Here is a 21,119-nt window from a genome sequence, read left to right on the forward strand (position 1 = left end):
AGGGCCATCTTTGCTCTCTTCCTGCACACCAAAAATTCCAAGCTAGTTGTCTCTTTGCTCGCTGTGTGAAAAAGCCCCTTGTTCCAATTCTGGACTATATGTCACAACTATAGGGCACTGGATTCTTAGTCCAGTCTACTTTGTTGGACCGACACATGTGAAGGATACAGATTACGTATTTTTGTTATTGTCAAAAATCAAATCAAACTGATACAAGAACGTAAGTCACATCCTCACTCACTGATGCTCATGGGTCATTTTTCAGAAAAATTGGGATGCCGACATGAGCAGGTGGTGCTGGGAGATTCCCATTTTTTCTGTAGTCAGAAGAACAATTACACTGCGATTGTTGTATGCTTCCTGCTTCAAGACAGGAAAGGCAGCCATTGCACTTACTGTGTAGAAAAATAACCTTCCTAAGTGCAGCGAACAAATAAGGATCAAGCAATCTGATAGCAAAGAAAATGCAGCATACGGGATCAGGAAGAAGAGAACAAAATTAAAAGGATAAGCGGAAATAAGGGAAGCAAATGGTAAACACTACCTGTAGTTGAAACTAATATAAAAATGATGAGCTACAATCTGGGAAAGCGTTAGAGGAATATGGAAAACATCATACCTAAGCAGACTTTCCCAGTTGAATCCACCTCATATCCAAAATTACATATGCATTTATATGTTCCACGCAGATTTTCACAGATTCCATTGGGACAAATGTCAGGATCCAATGCACATTCATTGATATCTGAAAAAAAAACCCAGTAAAAGGTATATGTAATTTTTTAACTCATCAGAACAACTAAGACAACTTTTCATTGTATACTCCTTTACACCAATTTTGCATGAAATTCAGCTACAAGCTTACCATTTCCTGATGCTGTAATTCCTGGTCCACTGCTACAAAGACCGTGATATTCCTCTAGAAGAGAAAACGTGACAAAAATTAGACCAGAGATTTAGAATACATTTTTTTTAAAAAAATACAGAGGTTTCTACAATCTTCTACAACAGGGGTAGTCAACCTTGGCTCTTTTATGACTCGTGGACTTCAACTCCCAGAATTCCTGAGCCAGCAATTGAAGTCCACAAGTCATAAAAGAGCCAAGGTTGACTACCCCTGTTCTACAAGATGATTTTGGAGTAATGGGACACATTGACCTCAACAGGACATGCCACCAAGTAGACACAAACACAAGTTTGTAATTTCAAGATGTTGAAATGCCGCTGTTTTGAAGCAGCTTCGTCTCCTACCTCTTCTATGGGTTTAAGACTGGAAGACTTATAGTGGTTAGATAAAGACTGTGCTGGTTCACACTGCAAAATCAGGATTCTTTCAACCATGATTGAGTAAGTCACATCAATCATGCCTTCCGTAAACTACAGTATCATAGGTGGGCTGAACATCATGCCAAGCTCAAAATATCACCTGGGCGCTTAGTATGAATGTACAGAAATGTTCAGAAGCAACTGAAATGACCATGACTTTTCATTTCACAGAAATTGCAAAAAAACAACAACAATTAGAATTGCAGGCTGCAACACAATTGTATATTAATAACGAAAATAGTCACTTACATCTCAGCAAATGAGATTGGTAATCCAGTCTGAAATCTAAACTGAGACATAGCTAACATGGGGGAAAAACAACTACCCAATTAATCCAACCAACAGAAAAATATATGAAGGCTATGCTAGCACCGTAGCACTGATGATGTTAACTAGTTGGGTCATGAAACGTCTGCAAGAAAACAGCCAAGCTCAGAGAGCACCAAGGACCACACAGGTCAACCCTGAAATGCAAATATTATTTTCTACTAAGACTAAAACTCAAAGACTGCAGAGAAGACCACCACGACTGCCCACAGGAAAATGTCCTTCCCGTGAGCTATCAAAGAAGAAAAAAAAAACAACAACTATATTTTTTGCAGCCCTCACCATCCCCAAAATTAAAAGTTGATAGCTGTCTTCTATTTTACCATCCGTTCTCAAACAATAGTAAAGGTGCTCAAAACACAGCCCAGAGGAGAAAAAAAATGCTTCCACATGTGGAAATGTTCTGTGAAATTAATTCAAATACAAAACAGAAGTCCGTGGCACAAGGCCATTTACATTTACAAAATGCTTCGGCTCAGTTGCATAGTTTTAAAAGAGGAGAGCTGATAGCAGCGGGGTTTTTTTTGCTCTGATAATTTTCCAGACCCTTTCTGACTGTTTGAACTAACATGGCAAAGAGTAGCAGTCTTTCCTTCAAGTTTGCACATTGGTTAAAGCCAATTTAATTCGCTTCAAGGGATCTTCTCTGTCCCCTTCTCAGATCTGCCAGTTAAAATAAAGGTTAAACATGTACAGGCTTCTCGTGATACCTTTTCTTTAAAAAGAAAACAACACAATACATCAATTTCTGGACTCAGCATTCCAGAATATTCTTTTTCTGAGAGATTGGGCCAAGAAACTTCAGTGGTGTTTCAATAACCACTGCCTAAGCAGAGATTACAATTTAAGAGGAGTTTGGGGGGGAAACCGATTACATCTCCAACGTGCAAACATACATTTGAGAATATTTACAGTATTTGGCAAGTTCTATGACCCTAAAAAACTTCTTACATAATGATATCATTCTCCATTTCTTCTGTCTTCCATGAAGGGCATGAGAAATTTACAATCCCTGATATTTTATGCACATCGATGCCATTTTATCGTCAGCTACTACATTGTAAAGATTTTTGCACACCTGTCCTAGAGGAATCTGTCATTATATAACAAAATTTTCCCCCAAATAAAATAAACACATCACAGGTTTGGCAGGTGTCCTTACGTTAGCAACAAAGTTCACACAACGAGTGAGCTCAAAAAGATGGGCAGCATAAGAGTTTACTCAATACGAAAGAAAGAAAGAAAGAAAGAAAGAAAGAAAGAAAGAAAGAAAGAAAGAAAGAAAGAAAGAAAGAAAGAAAGAAAGAAAGAAAGAAAGAAAGAAAGAAAGAAAGAAACATTTTAGAAAGGGCTACTTAAAGAAATGCCAAAATCATAAGTACGGTAAAAAAAAAATAGACAAAATTCAAGATGAAACTGAGAACATGCAGAAAAAATAATTATACTGTCTGCCACCGAACAAAATGTCTGAAAAGATTGAATGAAATCATTGTTAGCACCTCTGTGTGGTAGATAGTATAGAATATTCTATTCTAGCATCCTGAACCTCTTTAACAAATGACAAATAAGGGATTTAAATCTCAGGGTATGTGTGAATCACACTGTACCTGAATTTTGTGCAGGACATGGTTGGCAAGGCTCCCCAAAGGCATAATCTGTGCTCGCACAACAGCATTCGGACTTAGTGACCGCGCCAGATAATGGTTTAACGCACTGGCCTCTTCTGTATTCCCCATAGCAGGTGCTTCGCATATGTGTATCTGAATGAGAGATTTAAAAAAAAGGCTGTCAAATACATTCAATAGGAATACAGATAGTTCTGGTTCTGTGATTGTCTCATTTAACCATCATTCATAGTTACAACCATGATGAAAAAAAACAACTTTGCAATCAATCCTCACATTTACATACCTTCTCAGGTGTGTAAAACAAAGGAAAGCTGAAGTAAGATCATAAGCACAGTCATGGTTTCACTTAGCAACCTCTTCAGTTAACAGCCAAGTTGTTGGTTTCAATTGTCATAGGTACTTGATTACAGGTAACTCCTGACTTATGACCAGTTGAAGTTACTACGGACAAGCTGGGGAGCTATTTGTGACAGGATTCAAAGTCCAAACAATCTCCACAGCATTTTCTCCCATTGATTCAGGAATGCTTCAAGACAGACAAATAGCCGCCTCCATTTTATTTTTCTCAAAACGTTTTTAATTGTAAAAAGTCAATCGGCAGCCATTTATTTGGAGCACCCGCCTTTCTCTGATTTAAAAAGCTCTTCATATCTGCTAAACCAGGAACGGAGAAGTGGTGACACTTCAGACATTGCTGAATCAACCCGATCAATGGGGTGACAGATGTCCTCACATCCTCATCAAATCCCTACCTTCATTATCCCTCCCGACTACAGTTATGGGTAAATTATAAATTGCCTATGGAGATTCTCAGTCCTCCAGGTCTGAGTGCTTTTTCAAAAGACCGGTGGACTTTGTTTTTTTCCTCCTCAAAAGGAAACTGGAAAAAACCAAGTCCGGTGGCCTTTTGAAAAAAGCACTTCTGAGGTAAATTGTAGTTCAGCAATTCTGCAGAACCCCAAATTAATGGCTGAAGATTAATTCCACATCCTTGCACTGCACCATCAGATTCCTCTTGTGGCCTAGCACACTGATGCCATTCAGCCCAAGTTTCCTCATGAAACTCAACAGAAGGTGCTTTTACATGAGGCAACTGGGACTTTATTTTTTCCAGTTTTCCAAGAAAATCCAGTCGCCTCATGAAAAAGCACCCTTGGGATAACTGTGACCTGGATGGCTGAGAATCTCCACAGAAACTCAACAAAATTGATTCTGGTAAACTTGTGCAAAGAAACTGCAGCAGGTGGCAGCATTTTACTAACCTAGACTAATTCAAGAACCTAAACAAGGCTAGTCCCGGAAACTAGCTGGATGGAGAACCTCCAGACTGCTGTCTAGACAAGGAAGTCATCTTCAGAGACGGCCTTCGCACATTCTTTCTTCTGCCAAGAGAACTACAAGTAATCCTCAACTTGTATTTTGAGTCCAAAATTTCCATTGCTAAGCAAGGCAGTCGTTTAAACAGAATTCTGCCCCATTTTATGACTTTTTTTGCTGCAGTAGTTAAGCAAATCACTGCAGTGGTTAAATGAATCATGCGGTCGTTAAGCGAATCTGACTTCCTCCATTCACTTTGCACGTTGGGAGCCAGCTGGAAAGGGGACCAGTGGTGACCACATGACCCAAGACAGTGCAACCGTCATAAATACATGCCAGTTGCCAAGGGATCACATCACCACGGGCGTACTGGTGTAAGTGGGAAAACCGGTCATAGTTCATAAGTCACTGTATTTCAGTGGCATTGTAACTTTGAATGGTCACTAAACACAAATGGTTGTAAGTCGAGAACAACCAGTATGCACATGCAGACACCTGATGCTGAGCTGAAGTCAAGGAAATCTTTAAATGGTGCCAAGGAATACGCCCCTCAAGTCATATGCCGACAACCGAAAAATAGCTTTCTTGAAGAATGCCTAAGGACCACCACCAAATTTCAGCCATCCAAGTTACTAGATTCCTTGGATCTTTTTTTTTTTCCATCTAAGGCCAGTGGTGAGATTCAGCTGGTTCACACCACTTTGGCAGAACCGGTAGCTAATTTTTTGTTGCCCAGGTCCAGAATGGACTTCCGGAAGCAGCATCCACACAGAGAACCGGTTGTTCCCATATTTGAATCCCACCACTGTCTAAGGCTCATACCCAAAGGATTAATCTCTCTACTGTTTACTAATGCCTTCCTCTTTTACATTTTAGCTACTCAGTTCTCATGGGTGGAAAATATCCATTTCTGCCAAGTAAGTGATATTTTTATTTTATTTTTCTCCAGAGGCCATTGATGTCTCCAAGAGGATTAATCCAAACTGGGGGATACTAACAGTAACTAACTTTGGATTATCCCAGCGACAGAAGTAGTGAAAAACTGTCGGAGGCCATTTGTCTTCCTCTTCAGATACTTCAACCTGACTAGAGTTACAACTTCCTTGAACAATTCACAACTCTGCTTGGTAAAACAATTCTGCTTCGTTTACTTTGCCAACCTGTCAAAGGCTAAAAATACAAAAGAGAGTTAATCCGGTTGCCATTTGCTAAGGTATGTTAATTTGATGGAAAGTCACTCCATGTACCAGGACATGCCATCTTACATTTATTTTAAAAGCAGGAATTTGGAATGAATTCCTAATTCATAGATAACTCTTGGAATGAACATAATTCAGTAACTCCATTTTAAGGCAGATTCAGATAATTCTGGCTACCCATTATATTTTATGTTGCCTTTCTGCATGTTTGAGATCTGAATCACAGTTGCAACAAGCCAAACGACTGCTCAGCACAATCTGTACACAGCAGTTGAGGCTTATCAGAAGTACCGACCCTTTTATTAATGGTTTCCTACGTGCTCCTATATTTTTAAAAGGATAATTCTTTTTTTTTCCTTGTTCAGAACACCAACAGCATTCCTGCATTGCACCATATTAGGAAGAACCAGAGAGAATATTTTAATTGCTGGATTTCCACTCATTGATCGTTGTGTCATTTCCTTTCTAGTCCTTTCAAATATGAGGTTGAAGGAGGAAGTTTCTCATAAAGACACAATTGCACAGCGAATGGGATTCATCATCCCTGTAAATGCATTGGCACTCTATGCTCAGGAACATTGGATAAACACATGAAAATAAAAAAAAAAGTTGGACGTTTTTCAGGCAGGAAATCAGTTCTTAAATGCTTTCAGTCAGGAAGGCCAAAATGTCCGTGTTCATTAACAAACGATGCTGAAAGTGAGCCACAGATACAACTGTCACCATTAATAATCGTGACTCAGCTTCAGAAAAGAAGAAACTTGAAACTGCATTGTCTATGGAGATTCTCAATCATCCAGGCCATGGTTGTCCCAAAGGTGCTTTTTCCAAAAGGCAAGTGGACATCCTTGGTTTTTGCTTTGAAAATGTTTCACTTCTCATCCAAAAAGCTTCTTCCGAACTGAAGCAAAACATTTTCAAAAGAAACAAACCCACGGAAGTCCAGTTGCTTTTTGAATAAAGCACCTTTAAGTCAAAACTGGATTGTGATAGCTTCCTTGTCAGATCTAGTTCTCATGAAGAGTTATTCCAGAATCCAGGCAAATTCTGGTATGACATCCTTCTACCTGAGCTCACCCCTTACAGGTAGTCTTCGACTTACAGCCACAACTGAGCCCAAAATTTCCATCGTTAAGTGAGACATTTGCCATGGGAATTTTGCCCCATTTTATGACCTTGCTGGCCACAGTTGTTAAGTGAATCACTGCAGTTGTTAAGTTAGTAACATGGTTGTTAAGTGAATCTGGCTTCCCCATTGACTTTGCTTGTCAGGAGGTCACAAAAGGTGATCACATGACTCTGCAACCGTCATAAACATGAGTCGGTTGCCAAGCATCCAAATTTTGATTACGTGACCTTGGGGATGTTACAAGGCTTCTAATGAAAAATGGTCATATGTCACTGAAACTTCAGATGGTCACTAAATGGACTGTTGTAAGTTGAGGACGATCTGTACAAAAGAGGGTGACGTTCCAGTGTATCCTGCTGCCTTTTAGACATGTTGAAACATCAACATCTGGAATTTATAGCCCACCTTGATGGAGAATCCTGCATCCTTAAAGTCCCAATACATTTGGAAGGTGCCAGATTTGGAAATAGGGTTCTAGAGTTTTTCAAGACTGACCGCTAAGCCCTGAACCATAACTGGCAACCACGGCTTTGTCTTACCAACACACACACGTCCATCCAACCCCACAGCAAGGCCAGGAAAGCATTCGCATTTGAAGGAACCATCGGTGTTCACGCAGCGGCCGTTCATGCATATTCCTGGTGTCTCACACTCGTCAATATCTGTCAAAAAGAAAAAGGCCATTTTGTTGAAGATTACAGTTTATCTGTTTTCATTCAAGTGTCGTTTGTTCATGGTGTATACAAATAAATAGTTCATACTCTGTGGATATCTTCAGCACTACTTTCTCCCAAGACTCTATCTTGGTAAGATCTCATAAAAGGGAACCACTTCCAGTCCAGAAGCGGTTCTTTTCAACTCCTTGTTTGGAATAGCACTTTCTTTGAGGTCTGGATGGCCATCGAACTGCTGGATGTCAGATAGGCCTCAAAACCTGGTTTATTCAGTAGAGATTCGACCCTGAGGTGGGAATGTTATGAGTTGCTCCCTCCTGTAACGTGGAGATTAATGAATGTCCTTTTCTGTTCTTTTTCTAAGCACTGCATTTTGTACGTGTTGTTATTTAGGCTTTAGACTTTGTACTTTTAACCTTATTTATGTAAACATGGTCTGTAAGCCACTCAGTCAGTTTTGATTGGGGAGGCATGTAAGCCCTGTAAATAAATACATAAATGTCTTCTCTTTGGCAGTTCCTTGATTACAGTAGTATTTATTTATTTATTTATTTATTTATTTATTTTCTTAAATTTATATGCCGCCCTTCTCCCCATGGGACTCAGGGCTGGTTCTGAAATTACTCAGAACCAGCAAGAAAAAAGTATCAAGTACAAGGAACTTACCAAGGAGAAAACCACACACGCCACCAACACTGTCCAGTCAAACTATTGCATATAGACAGAGAGTCAACCCCACACTCAACTTGCACTGATGATGTTACCTAGTTGGGTAATGAAATGTCTCCAAGCAAACAACCAAACTCAGAGAACAGCAAGGACTCCATGATTCAATGCTGAGCTATAGATATTCTTTTCTACTGCAAGATCAATAGATATTTATCTTCCAAGTAAATTTGTCTGTCATTTGTCTGTCTGTGTGTGTCTGTGTGTCCGTGAATTTATTTCTGTTCTCCCATAAAGTACCACAATCTTTCCCCGTCTCCAATTTTTCAGGCTTTGCACATACCGCAGAATGTGAAAACTATTTGATCACAATTGTGTTACTGAATTTGTTAACTTGCTCAGTTTTACACAGACAGGCACACTCCTGCCCAGCAGGAAATAAATTCATTGCTTGTCCTGATATGGCAACTGTACATTTCCCCCCTCCCTCTTCTCTCTCTCCAAATACCGAGGATTAGAGAAATGTTTTAAAAAATACCGAGTGGGTTGATGCGTAACCTTTAACAATATAATCATATCCTAACATCTCCCTTCAGTATACACAACATTTGGCACGTGTGGCCTTTTCTTTCTTTTGCCCACCCCACCCCCCCTCCCAACCTTAAAAGGGCAAATGGAGAGCAAAACACCTCTGTGTTTCATTTAGCTTGTGGTGTTTGGCACAAAATTCAGTCTTGCTTGTTCAAAACTTTTAATTGCTTGTATCTTTGGCATGTTAGCCTCCAATCTCCTGTTCAAGCCAAAAAGGTGAATAAATGGTTGAACTCTCCTCAGTTTCCAGCACAGTCCTTATGTAAGAGGTTTCTACTTCTTTGCATATAAGAAACAAAATTCTGCTATGGTCTAGCATAGTGATAAAATGCAGGAGTCTCTGGCCTGAATCTAACAGTGTAGTGGATTTGCAAGACAGCCCTGGGTGATATGTCTATGGAGATTCTCAGTCATCCAGATCATGGTTGTCCCAAAGGTGCTTTTTCAAAAGGCCACTGGACTCTGTTTTTCCTTGAAAATGTTTCACTTCTCATTTAAGAAGCTTCTTCGGTTTGCTTCTCGTACTGAAAACATTTCTTGGATGAGAAGCTAAACATCTTCAAGGAAAAACAAAGCATCTTTGGGACAGCCCTGGGCTATCTTTGAACTATGGTGCTGGAGAAGACTCCTGCGAGTCCCCTGGACTGCAAGGCAATCAAACCAGTCAGTCCTAGAAGAGATCAACCCCGACTGCTCTTTAGAAGGCCAGATCCTGAAGTGGAAACTCAAGTACTTTGGCCACCTAATAAGATGGAAGGACTCGCTGGAGATGAGCCTAATGCTGGGAAAGATGGAGGGCAATAGAAGAAGGGGACGACAGAGAAGGAGGTGGCTGGATGGAGTCACTGAAGCAGGAGGTGTGAGCTTAAATGGACTCCAGAAGATGGTAGAGGACAGGAAGGCCTGGAGGAACGTTGTCCATGGGGTTGCGATGGGTCGGACACGACTTCGCAACTAACAACAACAACAAAAGCAGGGGTCTTCAAACTTGGCCCTTTTATGACTTGTGGACTTCCAACTCCCAGAATTCTGGGAGTTGAAGTCCACAAGTCATAAAAGGGCCAAGTTTGAAGAACCCTGATCTAGAGATACCCTGAAGCAGAGCTTATTATATTAATATTCACTTATTTTACAGCAGAGGATATTTTAATGATCAAAGGGGCATGATATACTTTTGGCAAATAATGCAGTGGATGCAACAGTTATACAAAAAGGGTGAGGCCATAGTTTATTTAATTACTAGATTTATATCCTGTCCTTATTTAATTCAGGGCAGTGAACACAATGCTCTCTCTCCTCCTATCTTCCACACAACAATAACCCCTGTGAGGTAGGCTGGTTGAAAGAGAGTGACTAGTCCAAAGTCACCCCATCAACTTTCACGCCTAAGGGAAGATCAGAACTCACAGTCTTCCAGTTTCAACTTCATCTCCAATCTGGCTCTCCTTTGTTGCACATAAGCCAGATCACAATTTTACGCATTTCTTTTTCCTGGGGTGTGGAAGATGAGTTGGATGTAAAGAAATAATCTCAAAAGACTCAAAACTTTTCCTTCAATCACAAGCTACAACTCTCAAATGAACTATGTGTTGTTTTACTGTCTCCTTGGAACCCCTAAACACCCTGTTTTGTAGTCAAAATAGATATTACCAAGGAATTTCTTAAATCCAGAACATTTGACATGATTTTCACTAAAACAGCCAAGTTTTCTTCCAAGATGGAACACAATAACTGTATTATGAGGGGTCCTTGGTACTCTCTGAGCTTTCTTGTTTTCTTGCAGACGTTTCATTACCCAAACTAGGTAACATCATCGGTGCTGCTAGCAAGATCACAGAGCACCAAGGACCCCTCATGTCAACCCCGAGTTACAAATACTCTCCTTTATTCATAATTGTATTAACACAATACCAAGTTTGATGCAGAGTGTTTAGGATCATATATTTGCACTGCACACTTCGTATCAAATATATTGCCCATTGCAACGTCTGCAGATAACTACTCACCTCTGCAGTAACGTCCATCTACGGCTAACTGGAAACCAGGTTTGCAAATACACTTGAAACTTCCGTCTTCATTGATGCACATACCATTAAGACACATGTTTCGTATGCTGCATTCATCCATATCTAAAAAAAATGAATGCACAAACAAAAGTTCATCACCGTTAAAGAGCGTAACCTTATTCCAGTGACCTATAGAATACTGCCCCAAATGTAGACCCTTTTATGTGCTCTCCAAGCTTAATTTTCTTGCAGACATTTCATTACCCAACTAGGTAACATCGTCAGTCCTGTGATGATGCTACCTAGACGGATAATGAAATATCTGCAAGGAAACCACCAAGCTCAGAGAGCATCAAGGACTCCCCACTTCAACCCTGGGCTACAAATATTCTCTTCTACAGGTATGCTTGAGTTTCAAGGGTGTATGTGATGTCTGAGTAACTGCTTAGTTGAATTTAGTGAGTCTCTCTAGACCAGACAAATCACTCTTCCACTCTCCAAGGATAAACTCCTTCCAGATCAGGTCCTTTTCAGATTAACACTGATACTTTAAAGGCTAACAGTTATCTTACAGTAAGAGTGATCTCTTAACACTTTTCTGTTGTTAAACACAACAACGAAGACAGAAGGCAGATCTGCATGCTTTCTTATGTTGTTAAAGTAAAGCAAAACATTGTGAACCACTCATCGTTTTGTCTGAAACTGCTAGAAATCACACCTCAGTAAGATCTGGAGGAACACAAGTTCCCTCCCTGAGTTTTTTTTAAAAAAACATGGGAATGTAAAAATAAATCTGGTAAACTAAACCAAAGGTTGGTATTTTTTTTTTCCAGCTGGGACTAACCAGATGCCCAAAAGTAAGACACAAAGGCAACAGAGTATCTCACACGGTCCTAAACAAATGGCATTGAGAGATGGCCTTTGATAGGGAAGGTCCTGGAGGACAATGATAAACTAACACAGGAGAATATTGGAGGATAGACAGAAGTTCTTGGTGCTTTCTGAGCTTGGTGGTTTTCCTGCAGTGGTGTCATTACCCAAACTAGGTAACATCATCGGGGCTAGTCCCTAGTACAGTGTCCCAAGAACTGATGATGTTACCTAGTTTGGGTAATAAAACATCTGGAAGAAAACAAGCAATTTCAGAGAGTACCAAGGACCCTTCATTTCAACCCTAAGTTACAAATATTCTCCTTTATTGGTACAGAAATCCCACGGGGAAGCAGATAGTGGTCACATCTGCAGTCAGGTACATGTGATGGCTCTTACACATGTTTAATAATGTACCGCTTTTCCAAATTCAGACAAAATTCTGAATTTGAGCTTGTAGACGGGCGTTACAGACAAGTATAGGCAGTCCTCAGCTTACAGAGCCCAAAATGTCTGTTGTAAACCAAGACAGCTATTAAGTGACTTTTGCCCCATTTTAAGACTTTTCTTGCCTCGGTTGTTAATTGAATCGCTACAGTTGTTAAGTTAGTAACACGGTTGTAAAGTGAGTCTGGCTTCCCCCACTGACTTTGCTCGTTGGAAGGTCGCAAAAGGGGATCACGTGACACGCACACACACCCCGGGACCCGACAACCGTCATAAGTACCAGTCAGTTGCCAAGCGTCTGAATTTTGATCACGTGACCATGGGGATGCTGCAACGGACGTCAAGTGTGAAAAATGGCCATAAGTCCCTTTTTTCAGTGCCGTTGTAACTTTGAACGGTCACTAAACGAATGATTGTAACTTGAGGATTAGCCTGACAGACAATTACTTCAGAAGCTGATGCATTCAGACGCATGGGAGTGTTTTTGGCAGCGTTGTTTAAGGCACAAAACAGAGGACTCTTTGAACCGCACCGGCTTTATCGCTGTTAAGACATAGGATTTAGTGAGGTGATGAGAGGGAGATATTTGAATGAAACACTTTGATAGATTTCCGGATTAAAAAAATATTTAGGCCAATACCTAGAAGCAATTCAAACCTTTAGCCGTTCCCTCTGTACTAGGATGAAGCATAGATTCCTGAAGGATTTGCCTCTATTAAAGAGGAGCAACATAACAACTCACTTTTAGGATAAGTGATATTAAAACAATATTTAAAATTGGAGATATTCCCCTTAATATTGAGAAATGACTCCTCTCTACATGGCATGCTTACCTTTTTTTCTGACATTCTAAATCAGGCAAAAGCAACTCATGGTTTTTAAAAACGTGTCTCTATCCCAAACAAGAATGTTGGCGCTCACTCTTACAGCTGAATCACTGAGATAATATTCTGCCAGAAAAATGCTGCTTGTGACCAGAACTTGAATTTTTGTTAAATGTGAGCAGATGGCGGACCCTCTTCTCAAGGACTGAGAGAATGTAATAAACCAACTTTTTTTTTCCTTTTTCTTTGAAAGTAGGGAGTTCACAAGCATTTCTCAGGCCTTGGGATGCAATTTTGCGTAACAGTAAGAGGAAGTTAATAAATCCTTTTTTTACAAAAAAAAAATGGCCGACGGGAGTAGTAAATCTCAACGTTGCTGTCCAAATTCATGCAAAGGTTTGGTGAAGTTGTGAGATTTTGGTGAACAGATTGTTTCAACACACCAAACTGTGTTTACATTTCTTAGAAGGACCAGGATATGTTGCAAGAATCTCTCATGAAGCGTGTTAATGAATTCAGGATGCTATGTACGATCTAAAGAACATTCCCAAGAGTATCTATTTCCATCACAGAAACTGCTTATGAGATGTGCTATTTCTCTTTCAGATCTTGCATAGCTTATTGTTCGTGGATCCCCAAATGCAACCACACAGAAACAGAGTTGGAAGTGACCTTGGAGGTCATCTAGTCCAACCCATGCTCGGGCAGGAAATCCTGTACCATTTCAGACAAATGGTTGTCCAATCTCTTCTTTAAAACTTCCAGTGTTGGAGCACCCACAACTTCTGGAAGCAAGTCGTTCCACTGATTAATTGTTCTCAGTGTCAGGAAGTTTCTCCTGCGTTCTAGGTTGGTTCTCTCCTTGATTAGTTTCCCTCACATAGACAAAATTATTTACTTGACGTTCTAGGGAGAATGATGTGAGTTATGATTATGGTGAGTTATGATTATGTATAATTATGGGAGAAATATTAACCAGTGAAACAGCTTGCCTTCAGAAGTTGTGGCTGCTTCATCACTGGAGGTTTTTAAGAAGAGACTGAACAGCATTTGCCCGGAATGGTATAGGGTGTCTCCTGCTTGAACAGAGGTTAGACTAGAAGACCTCCAAGGTCCCTTCCAGCTCTATTTTGATTGTGATTATGTTTAAAGGCCACATAGATCTCAACAGATGAGTTGGCAAATTTAACTTCGATTCCTACAGACTGCTGTAACATTGAAAGCAATGGGGGCATTTACTAGTCAGCCCTCAAGGAGAGAACAAGCAGACAGAAACATCCCAATGTAGGCAGTTACAGAGATGAAGAAGAAGATACTCAGAATGGATTTGCCAGTTCTGACCTTCACAGTTCCTTCCATCAGCTGATACATGAAAGCCGGCATTGCAAACACAGTGGAAGCTGCCGTCGGTGTTGATGCATCTCCCATTGTTACATATCCGGCCATTCTGCAAACACTCATCAACATCTAAAAGAAAAACCAACAGAGACAATAAATATAAGTACAGGTAGTCCTCAACGTACGACCACAGTGGAGCCCAACATTTCTGTTGTTAAGTGAAATATATATGTTAAATAAGTTTTTTGCCCCATTTTACGACCTGGCCTTGTATCACTGCAGTTGTTAAGCTAAAATCACGTTTGTTGAGTGGATCTATCTTCCCCACTGACTTTACTTCTCAGCAGGTCACAGAAGGGGATCACGTGACCCTGGCACACTGCAACCGTCACAAATACAAGTCAGTTGCCATGCATCTTAACTTTTTTTTATCACACGACCGCGTGGTGCTGCAACAGTCGTAAGGGTGAAAAAAGGTCATCAGTAAGTCAAGGACTGCCTGTATTTCTTATTTCCTGATTGTTTCTTGCTCAGAAATATTCTATGAGAAGCTTTGGGCACAAAATACAGGCAATAGTAGCTATTGCCGAATTAGGTTTCTGTTTTGCTCATTTTTCTCATCCTTTTAAATGGATACTTGTCTATCTTGGTCTATCCGTCACTCCACTATAAAGTCGTTGCTGTGACTGCTCCAATTTCATATTGCTAGCAATTCGACTTTCAGGGCTGGGGTGGGATAGGAGGGGAGAATGTTTTGGCAACTGACACAACGTCGTTTTGGCAAATGACACAACCTCGTTGAGTTTCTTTTCTTCTTTTATAGCCTGTTGTGCGTCAGTTTTTATTCTCTAGGCTTTATCTTTTAATCCTTTGTTTCTCTTATAGATCCCCTTAATCCTGCAGAGATTTTTAGATCTGGGCACTTCCTCTGCATGTTCCTACTACAATTAAAAGGAAAAAAAAAAGCTAAGCACACAATTTCAGGAACTACATCTCGGAGCCTAAAGATCGCCACTTGCAAGCTGATTTTTCTTGTATTCTTACAAAAAAAAAAGTTGGTCTTGTTTCTTTAGATCACAAGCCAAGTTTGCTTTCCTCTTTCTAGCAGTGAGCAGTTGAAAAAAAAGAACAATATTTCCAGTTTTTAATTCAAAGAGACAAATCCTGGGAGGTCTAAGTAATTTATCACTTGTCATCTGACTTCCCTTGTAAAGCAAGAGGCCCAAATGAGTTCCTAGCAGTTCAGATTCTTCATGGTGGAACTGATGTTCTGGACAATATTTTACATCACAATCCAGAACCGAGATAAGCCTGGTCTATGCCATGAGGGAGATTGGGAATATATGTCTCTACGGTAGTTCTCAGCTTACAACAGTTAGTTTAGTGATTGTTCAAAGCTACGACGACACTGAAAAATGTGACTTACGGCTGTTTCTCAACTTACAACCGTTGCAGCATCCCCCACGGTCACGTGATCAAAATTCAGACGCTTGGCAACTGACTCGTATTTATGACGGTTGCAGTGTCCCGGCATCATATGATCCCCTCTTTTGCGACCTTCTGTCAAGCAAAGTCTCTGGGGGGAAGCCAGATTCACTTAACAGCCGTGTTATTAACTTAACAAGCGCCGTGATTCACTTAACAACGGTGGAAAGGAAAGTTGCAAAACGGGGAAAAATTCTGCTTAGCAACAGAAACTTTGGGGCTCAGTTGTGGCCATCAGCCCAACATTTCTGTTGCTAAGCGAGACATTTGTCAAGTGACTTTTGGGCCTGTTTTACGACCTTCCTTGCCACATGACCCCAGGACACTGCAACCGTCGTAAATACGAGTCAGTTGCCAGGCATCCGAATTGACCATGGGGGAATGCTGCAATGGTCGTAAGTGTGAAAAACAGTCATAAGTCCCTTTTTTAAAGAGCCGTTGTAACTTTGAATGGTCACTAAATGAACTCTTGTCATTGAAGGACTACCTGTATTTCGGTGGGAACTGACTACGGTTTAAAACTTTGGAAATAGCCACAAATGTAGATGTTTGTGTGGCAGTTCCAGTATTTCTACAGTGTTATTGTTTACCTCGGCATTCTGTCCTCATCGGGGTACTCTGATATCCAGGCCGACACTTGCATATGTAGGAACCTTGTGTGTTCACGCAGTCGCCACCAATGCACGGATTCCTTTCGCATTCATCCACATCTGCAAGAGACAGAAGACATAGTTTTGGCAAACTTTGGCAAGTGCTGCCAAAGTTTCCTTTCCTAACTTGCTTCACACCCTCTGCAAAGCGTGCGTTTGCAAAAACCCCAGCAGTGTTATATACGTTACTCTGGTTAGGAATATTCATCCTTCATTACCCCAATACTCTGACCTTAAGCCCCATTACTCTTGGGAAAGTTCCATTTCTTTGAGTGTGATGTTATGGAGTCACTTTTCTCCGCTTGGGTGAACTTAGACTTATCAGAATGAACTGCTAAAGCAAGGTTTTATTCTTCTTAGAATAAACTTCTGTGTTTTATCCACTCCCAGGGATAAAACACCAGGACACAAACTGAGCAATGGGATATATGCAGTTCAGTGCAGTGAAACATGGACAGATCTGTACATTAGAGAAACAAAACCACCGCATCACAAACGCGTGGCACAACATAGGAGAACAAACCACTCCGGGCAAGATTCAGCACTTCACCTGCATTTGAAAGACCAAGGTCACTCTTTTGAAGACAACAAAGTCCACATTCTGGACAGGGAGGACCACTGGCTTGAAAGAGGGATCAAAGAGGGCACCTAAATTAAGACTGAACAGCCCTCTGTCCACAGAGGGGGAGGGATATGACACCACCTATCTCCTGTATACAACACAGTCCTTTCAGCAGTTCCAAGAAGCTTCCAGACCCATTTGCACGATTCAGGTGACCCTGAGGGCACAGATAGACCTCCAAGTGGCCTCAACGACTCTCAGAGGGAATGCTAACAAACAGATGACTGCAAGGATTATAAATCCTTCCATCCTCCACCATCCAGTCAGAGCTAAAGAAGCTCCTTAGATGAGAAGCGAAATGTCATCAAGGAAAAACAAAGTTCAGTTGCCTTTTGACTCAGAATGGAATCCATTCCTGACAAATTCGCCATTCGGTCTAAAGCAGGGGTGTTCAAACTCAATTTCACTGAGGGCCGCATCAGCATTGCGATTGCCCTGGGGAGGCCGGGTGGGTGTGGCCAGAGTGGGTGCAGCCTACTGGGTGGGCGTGGATGGAGTGAGTGTGGCCTACTGGGTGGGCGTGACCAGTTCTACATCGTTCGCGTCAAGGGTGCCTATGGGGGGCCTGGGCAGGAGTGGGACAGATCTGAAGGTCTCTGGCAGAAGGGGGTGGGACTGGGGCAAGTGCCAAGGCATGGTCCACTGGGGCAAGTGCCAAGATGGCCACCACAAAATTGTACATTGGCTCCCAGTTGGCCTGGGCCAGGGCCAAGACAGCGGGGGCCGTTCCCTCACTGTTTCCAGGATGGCTTCGCGGGCCACATGAAACCACTTCGCGGGCCGCATCCAGCCCCCGGGCCTTGTGTTTGACATGTCTGGTCTAAAGGCTTCTGAGTTAAGCGTATTCCAAATTCTGCTGATTTCAGAAAGAGAGCATCCAGCTGAAAAGTGAAAGAAGGGAAGGGAAGGAATAAGTCATGGTACGACATAAATCTGATAAGGCGGACGTACCTATGCATTCCCCTCTAAGGTCCAGTTCAAACCCTTTCTTGCATTCACAGCGATAACTTCCAGGAGTCGGAATGCAGCGTCCATTAATGCAAAGATTTTGATACAGCTGGCAGAAGTTGGCTTGTGGCCGAGTGAGATTAACTGAGACAACACCTGAAATTTTTTTTAAAAAAAAAATCAAAGTTCACTATGGGATGCATTTGATATTTTTTTTTTTGAAAAAAAAATTAAACTGTTAAAATCTATTAGAGTGATTACAGTGAGATTGTATCCGTCGTTGATAAGCATATTGTCATTGCAAATAGCCATTCTCAATCTAACTGTTACTTCTTTTTCCAAGTTCTATCATTTCCTGATGAAGGATTTCTTTGGAAAGCTACCCACTTTGGAACTACAGTAAGCTGATTTGCTCGTAGATAACTTAGAACTGCAGTCTGGGGGGGAAAAGGAACCCCTTCAAATCCAATATATTCTGAAACACTTTCCTCCTAACCCACTTTTGGTTTCTTAACAAACACACATCATCTCCTAGCTCAGTGATGGCGAACCTTTTACAGACTGAGTGCCCAAACTGCAACCTAAACCCCACTTATTTATTGCTGGGTGCCAGGTGGGCGTGGCCCATTAGATGGGCATGGCTGTGGTGGTCATGGCAGATTGGGTGGGTGTGGCCAAGATGGGCATGGTCATCTCAATGTTGCTCATGGGAAGGGACCCCTGTGGGGGTGGGCAGGGTTGGGGGAGATCCAGGGGGTCTCTGGCAGGTGGGGCGGTAGGCAGGAGGCTCGTCCTGCAGGGTGAGGCACGGCAGGGCAGGGGTGCCATTGCCATGGGGCAAGACAAGGGCCGGGGCGGCTGCTGCCTGACACCATCGGCCCCCGCACACAGAGGCCGATGGTGTCCGTCAGCAGCCACAGCCTGCCGGCCCCTCGACCGCCGCACTCTGGGGCTCTGCAGCCCACCGCCAGCAGTTCAAAGAAGCTACCTCTGAGCTGGATGGCCGGCCGACAGCTGAGGAGGCGATGCAGTGGATCGTGCCCGGGAAAAGGAGAGCATGTGAGGCCAGGAGGGATGGGACGGGGGGGAGGGAAACCAGCCGTGCCGGGATGCATCCGGCCACGTGGGACCTCGGTGAGTTAGCAGGCAGCTGGTGGAAGAGGGACAGTTGCCATCTCCGGGGCAGGGCGCGAGTGCCCACAGAGAGGGCTCTGAGTGCCGCCTCTGCCACGCGTGCCATAGGTTCGCCATCACTGTCCTAGCTAGAAGACTAGAAAGGGAAGGGAAGAAAGCATCAAAATATCTCAAACTCCTACCCAACGTAATTAAAAGTTAAGAATAAAAATAACAGTTTGGGAGGGGGAACCTTCTCGAGGGCAGAAGAAAGCAAAATGTACAACACGATTAGGGTCTACAACGAGCTGGGTAACCTCAAAACATTGCTTGCTTTACCCAAAGTCATCCATGGTGAAGAAACTGGCCAGAGCCAATTTTACCGTCAACAACAACGAAAACGCCAAACCCCAAAACAGATGAAAGATAGCCTTAAACCAGGGGGAAATGAACTGAATCTTACCTGGGGGTCTATAAGAAGGCGGAACCCCATCTGGTGGAAATATTGGAGGCCGGAAGATGTCAGGCGGAAAAACAGGGGGTCTTGGGACGCTGGGTATATCCGGCCTCCCAGCTGGCAAACTGCCGTATATGCATAATTTGCGGAACTCATCTGAAAGAAAACGCAAAATTATTCAATAAAAAAACGACCGACCGTTGCTTTATATCGATAGCAGGGGTGTCCACCCTTGGCAACTTTATGATCTGTGGACTCCAACCCCCAGAATCCCCCAGGTAGCTATTCTGAACTAGGGAATTCTGGGAGTCGGAGTCCACCGATCTTAAAGTTGCCGCATTTGGACAAGCCTGGTTTATAGCCAGATGCCAATTTTAATATGCTCTAAGCCAGGCATGTCAAACTCGCGACGTCACGTGACGTCGCGCAACGTATCGCGACTTTTTTCCCCATTGCCAGCAATGGGGTGGGTGCGGTTTTGGCGTGACACAACCGGCCCACGGGCCGGCAGTTTGACACGCCTGCTCTAAGCAAAAACCATCTGCTATGTTTGTGCCTGGATGGGCCTGAATATTTCTGTTGCTAAAGAGTCTGTTTTTATTTATTCATTTTTGTCCTTCCTTCATTATTTTTATAAATAACTCGAGGCAGCAAACATCCCTCGTATTCCTTCCTCCTCCCATTTTCCCCTCAACAACAGGACTTTGTAAGGTGGGTTGGGCCGAGAGAGAGGGACTGGCCCAAAATCAGCCAGCCAGCTTTCATGCCTAAGGTAGGACTAGAACTCACAGCCCCCTGGTGATTGGCCCAAAGTCACCCAGCTGGCTTTCATCGCTAAGGTGAGACCTGAACTCACATTCTCCCATTTTCTAGCCTGGTGCCTCATCCACTAGACCAGTGGTTCTCAACCTTTTTAATGCCGCGACCCCAACCAGTTGTAAGTCGAGGACTAAACCGGTCGTAAGTCGAGGACTAAACCAGTCGTAAGTCGAGGACTACCCAACCGGTCGTAAGTTGAGGACTTTCCCTGCCCGGGAGCGCCGCGCATGCGTGGTTCCGCCCCCTGCGCCGGCCGAGGCGTAGCTGGCAAGCGGCAGAGACGGAGCAGGCCGACCACCAGCTGGCCCAGCTCAAGGGAGGTAAGGCACCCGCTGGAAAAGGGGAAAAAAATGGCGGACAAAAAAAATGGCGGACAGCCTTGCTTGGCGACCCCCATGAAATGGTCGATCGACCCCAAATGGGGTCCCGACCCACAGGTTGAGAACCACTGCACTAGACCAAACTGGCTCTCAGTTGGGGGAAAGCACTCACTTCTTGCCTCTTGTCTTTGACAGATTGTTTGAATGAGAGGAGAAGCCTGGTGCTACAGGAAATTATTATTATTATTATTATTATTCATGGATTTATATGCCGCCCTTCTCCCTATAGGACTCAGGGCGGCTTACAGCATATTAAAACACATAAAACATCATCCCCCCATAAAACCTGTTAAAAACCAAATA

At 42.6% G+C, this 21,119-nt stretch overlaps 1 protein-coding gene across 1 annotated transcript in view; it reads right to left on the reverse strand.

Moving 5' to 3' along the window:
• The window catches only part of FBN1 (fibrillin 1), a 149,130-nt gene that overhangs the window by 73,483 nt on the left and 54,528 nt on the right, over nt 1-21,119 (reverse strand). The window contains exons 9-17 of the mRNA XM_029284183.1: nt 19,624-19,773; nt 18,051-18,203; nt 16,418-16,537; nt 14,346-14,471; nt 10,864-10,986; nt 7,466-7,588; nt 3,261-3,413; nt 866-919; nt 620-745 (exon numbers count right to left, since the gene is read on the reverse strand). Of these exons, the coding sequence (XP_029140016.1) occupies nt 620-745; nt 866-919; nt 3,261-3,413; nt 7,466-7,588; nt 10,864-10,986; nt 14,346-14,471; nt 16,418-16,537; nt 18,051-18,203; nt 19,624-19,773 (1,128 nt within the window). The remainder of the gene's footprint in view (nt 1-619; nt 746-865; nt 920-3,260; nt 3,414-7,465; nt 7,589-10,863; nt 10,987-14,345; nt 14,472-16,417; nt 16,538-18,050; nt 18,204-19,623; nt 19,774-21,119) is intronic.

The sequence above is a fragment of the Protobothrops mucrosquamatus genome, unplaced genomic scaffold (genome assembly GCF_001527695.2).
Source record: "Protobothrops mucrosquamatus isolate PMUCROS unplaced genomic scaffold, P.Mucros_1.0 scaffold415, whole genome shotgun sequence".
Lineage (NCBI taxonomy): Eukaryota > Metazoa > Chordata > Lepidosauria > Squamata > Viperidae > Protobothrops > Protobothrops mucrosquamatus.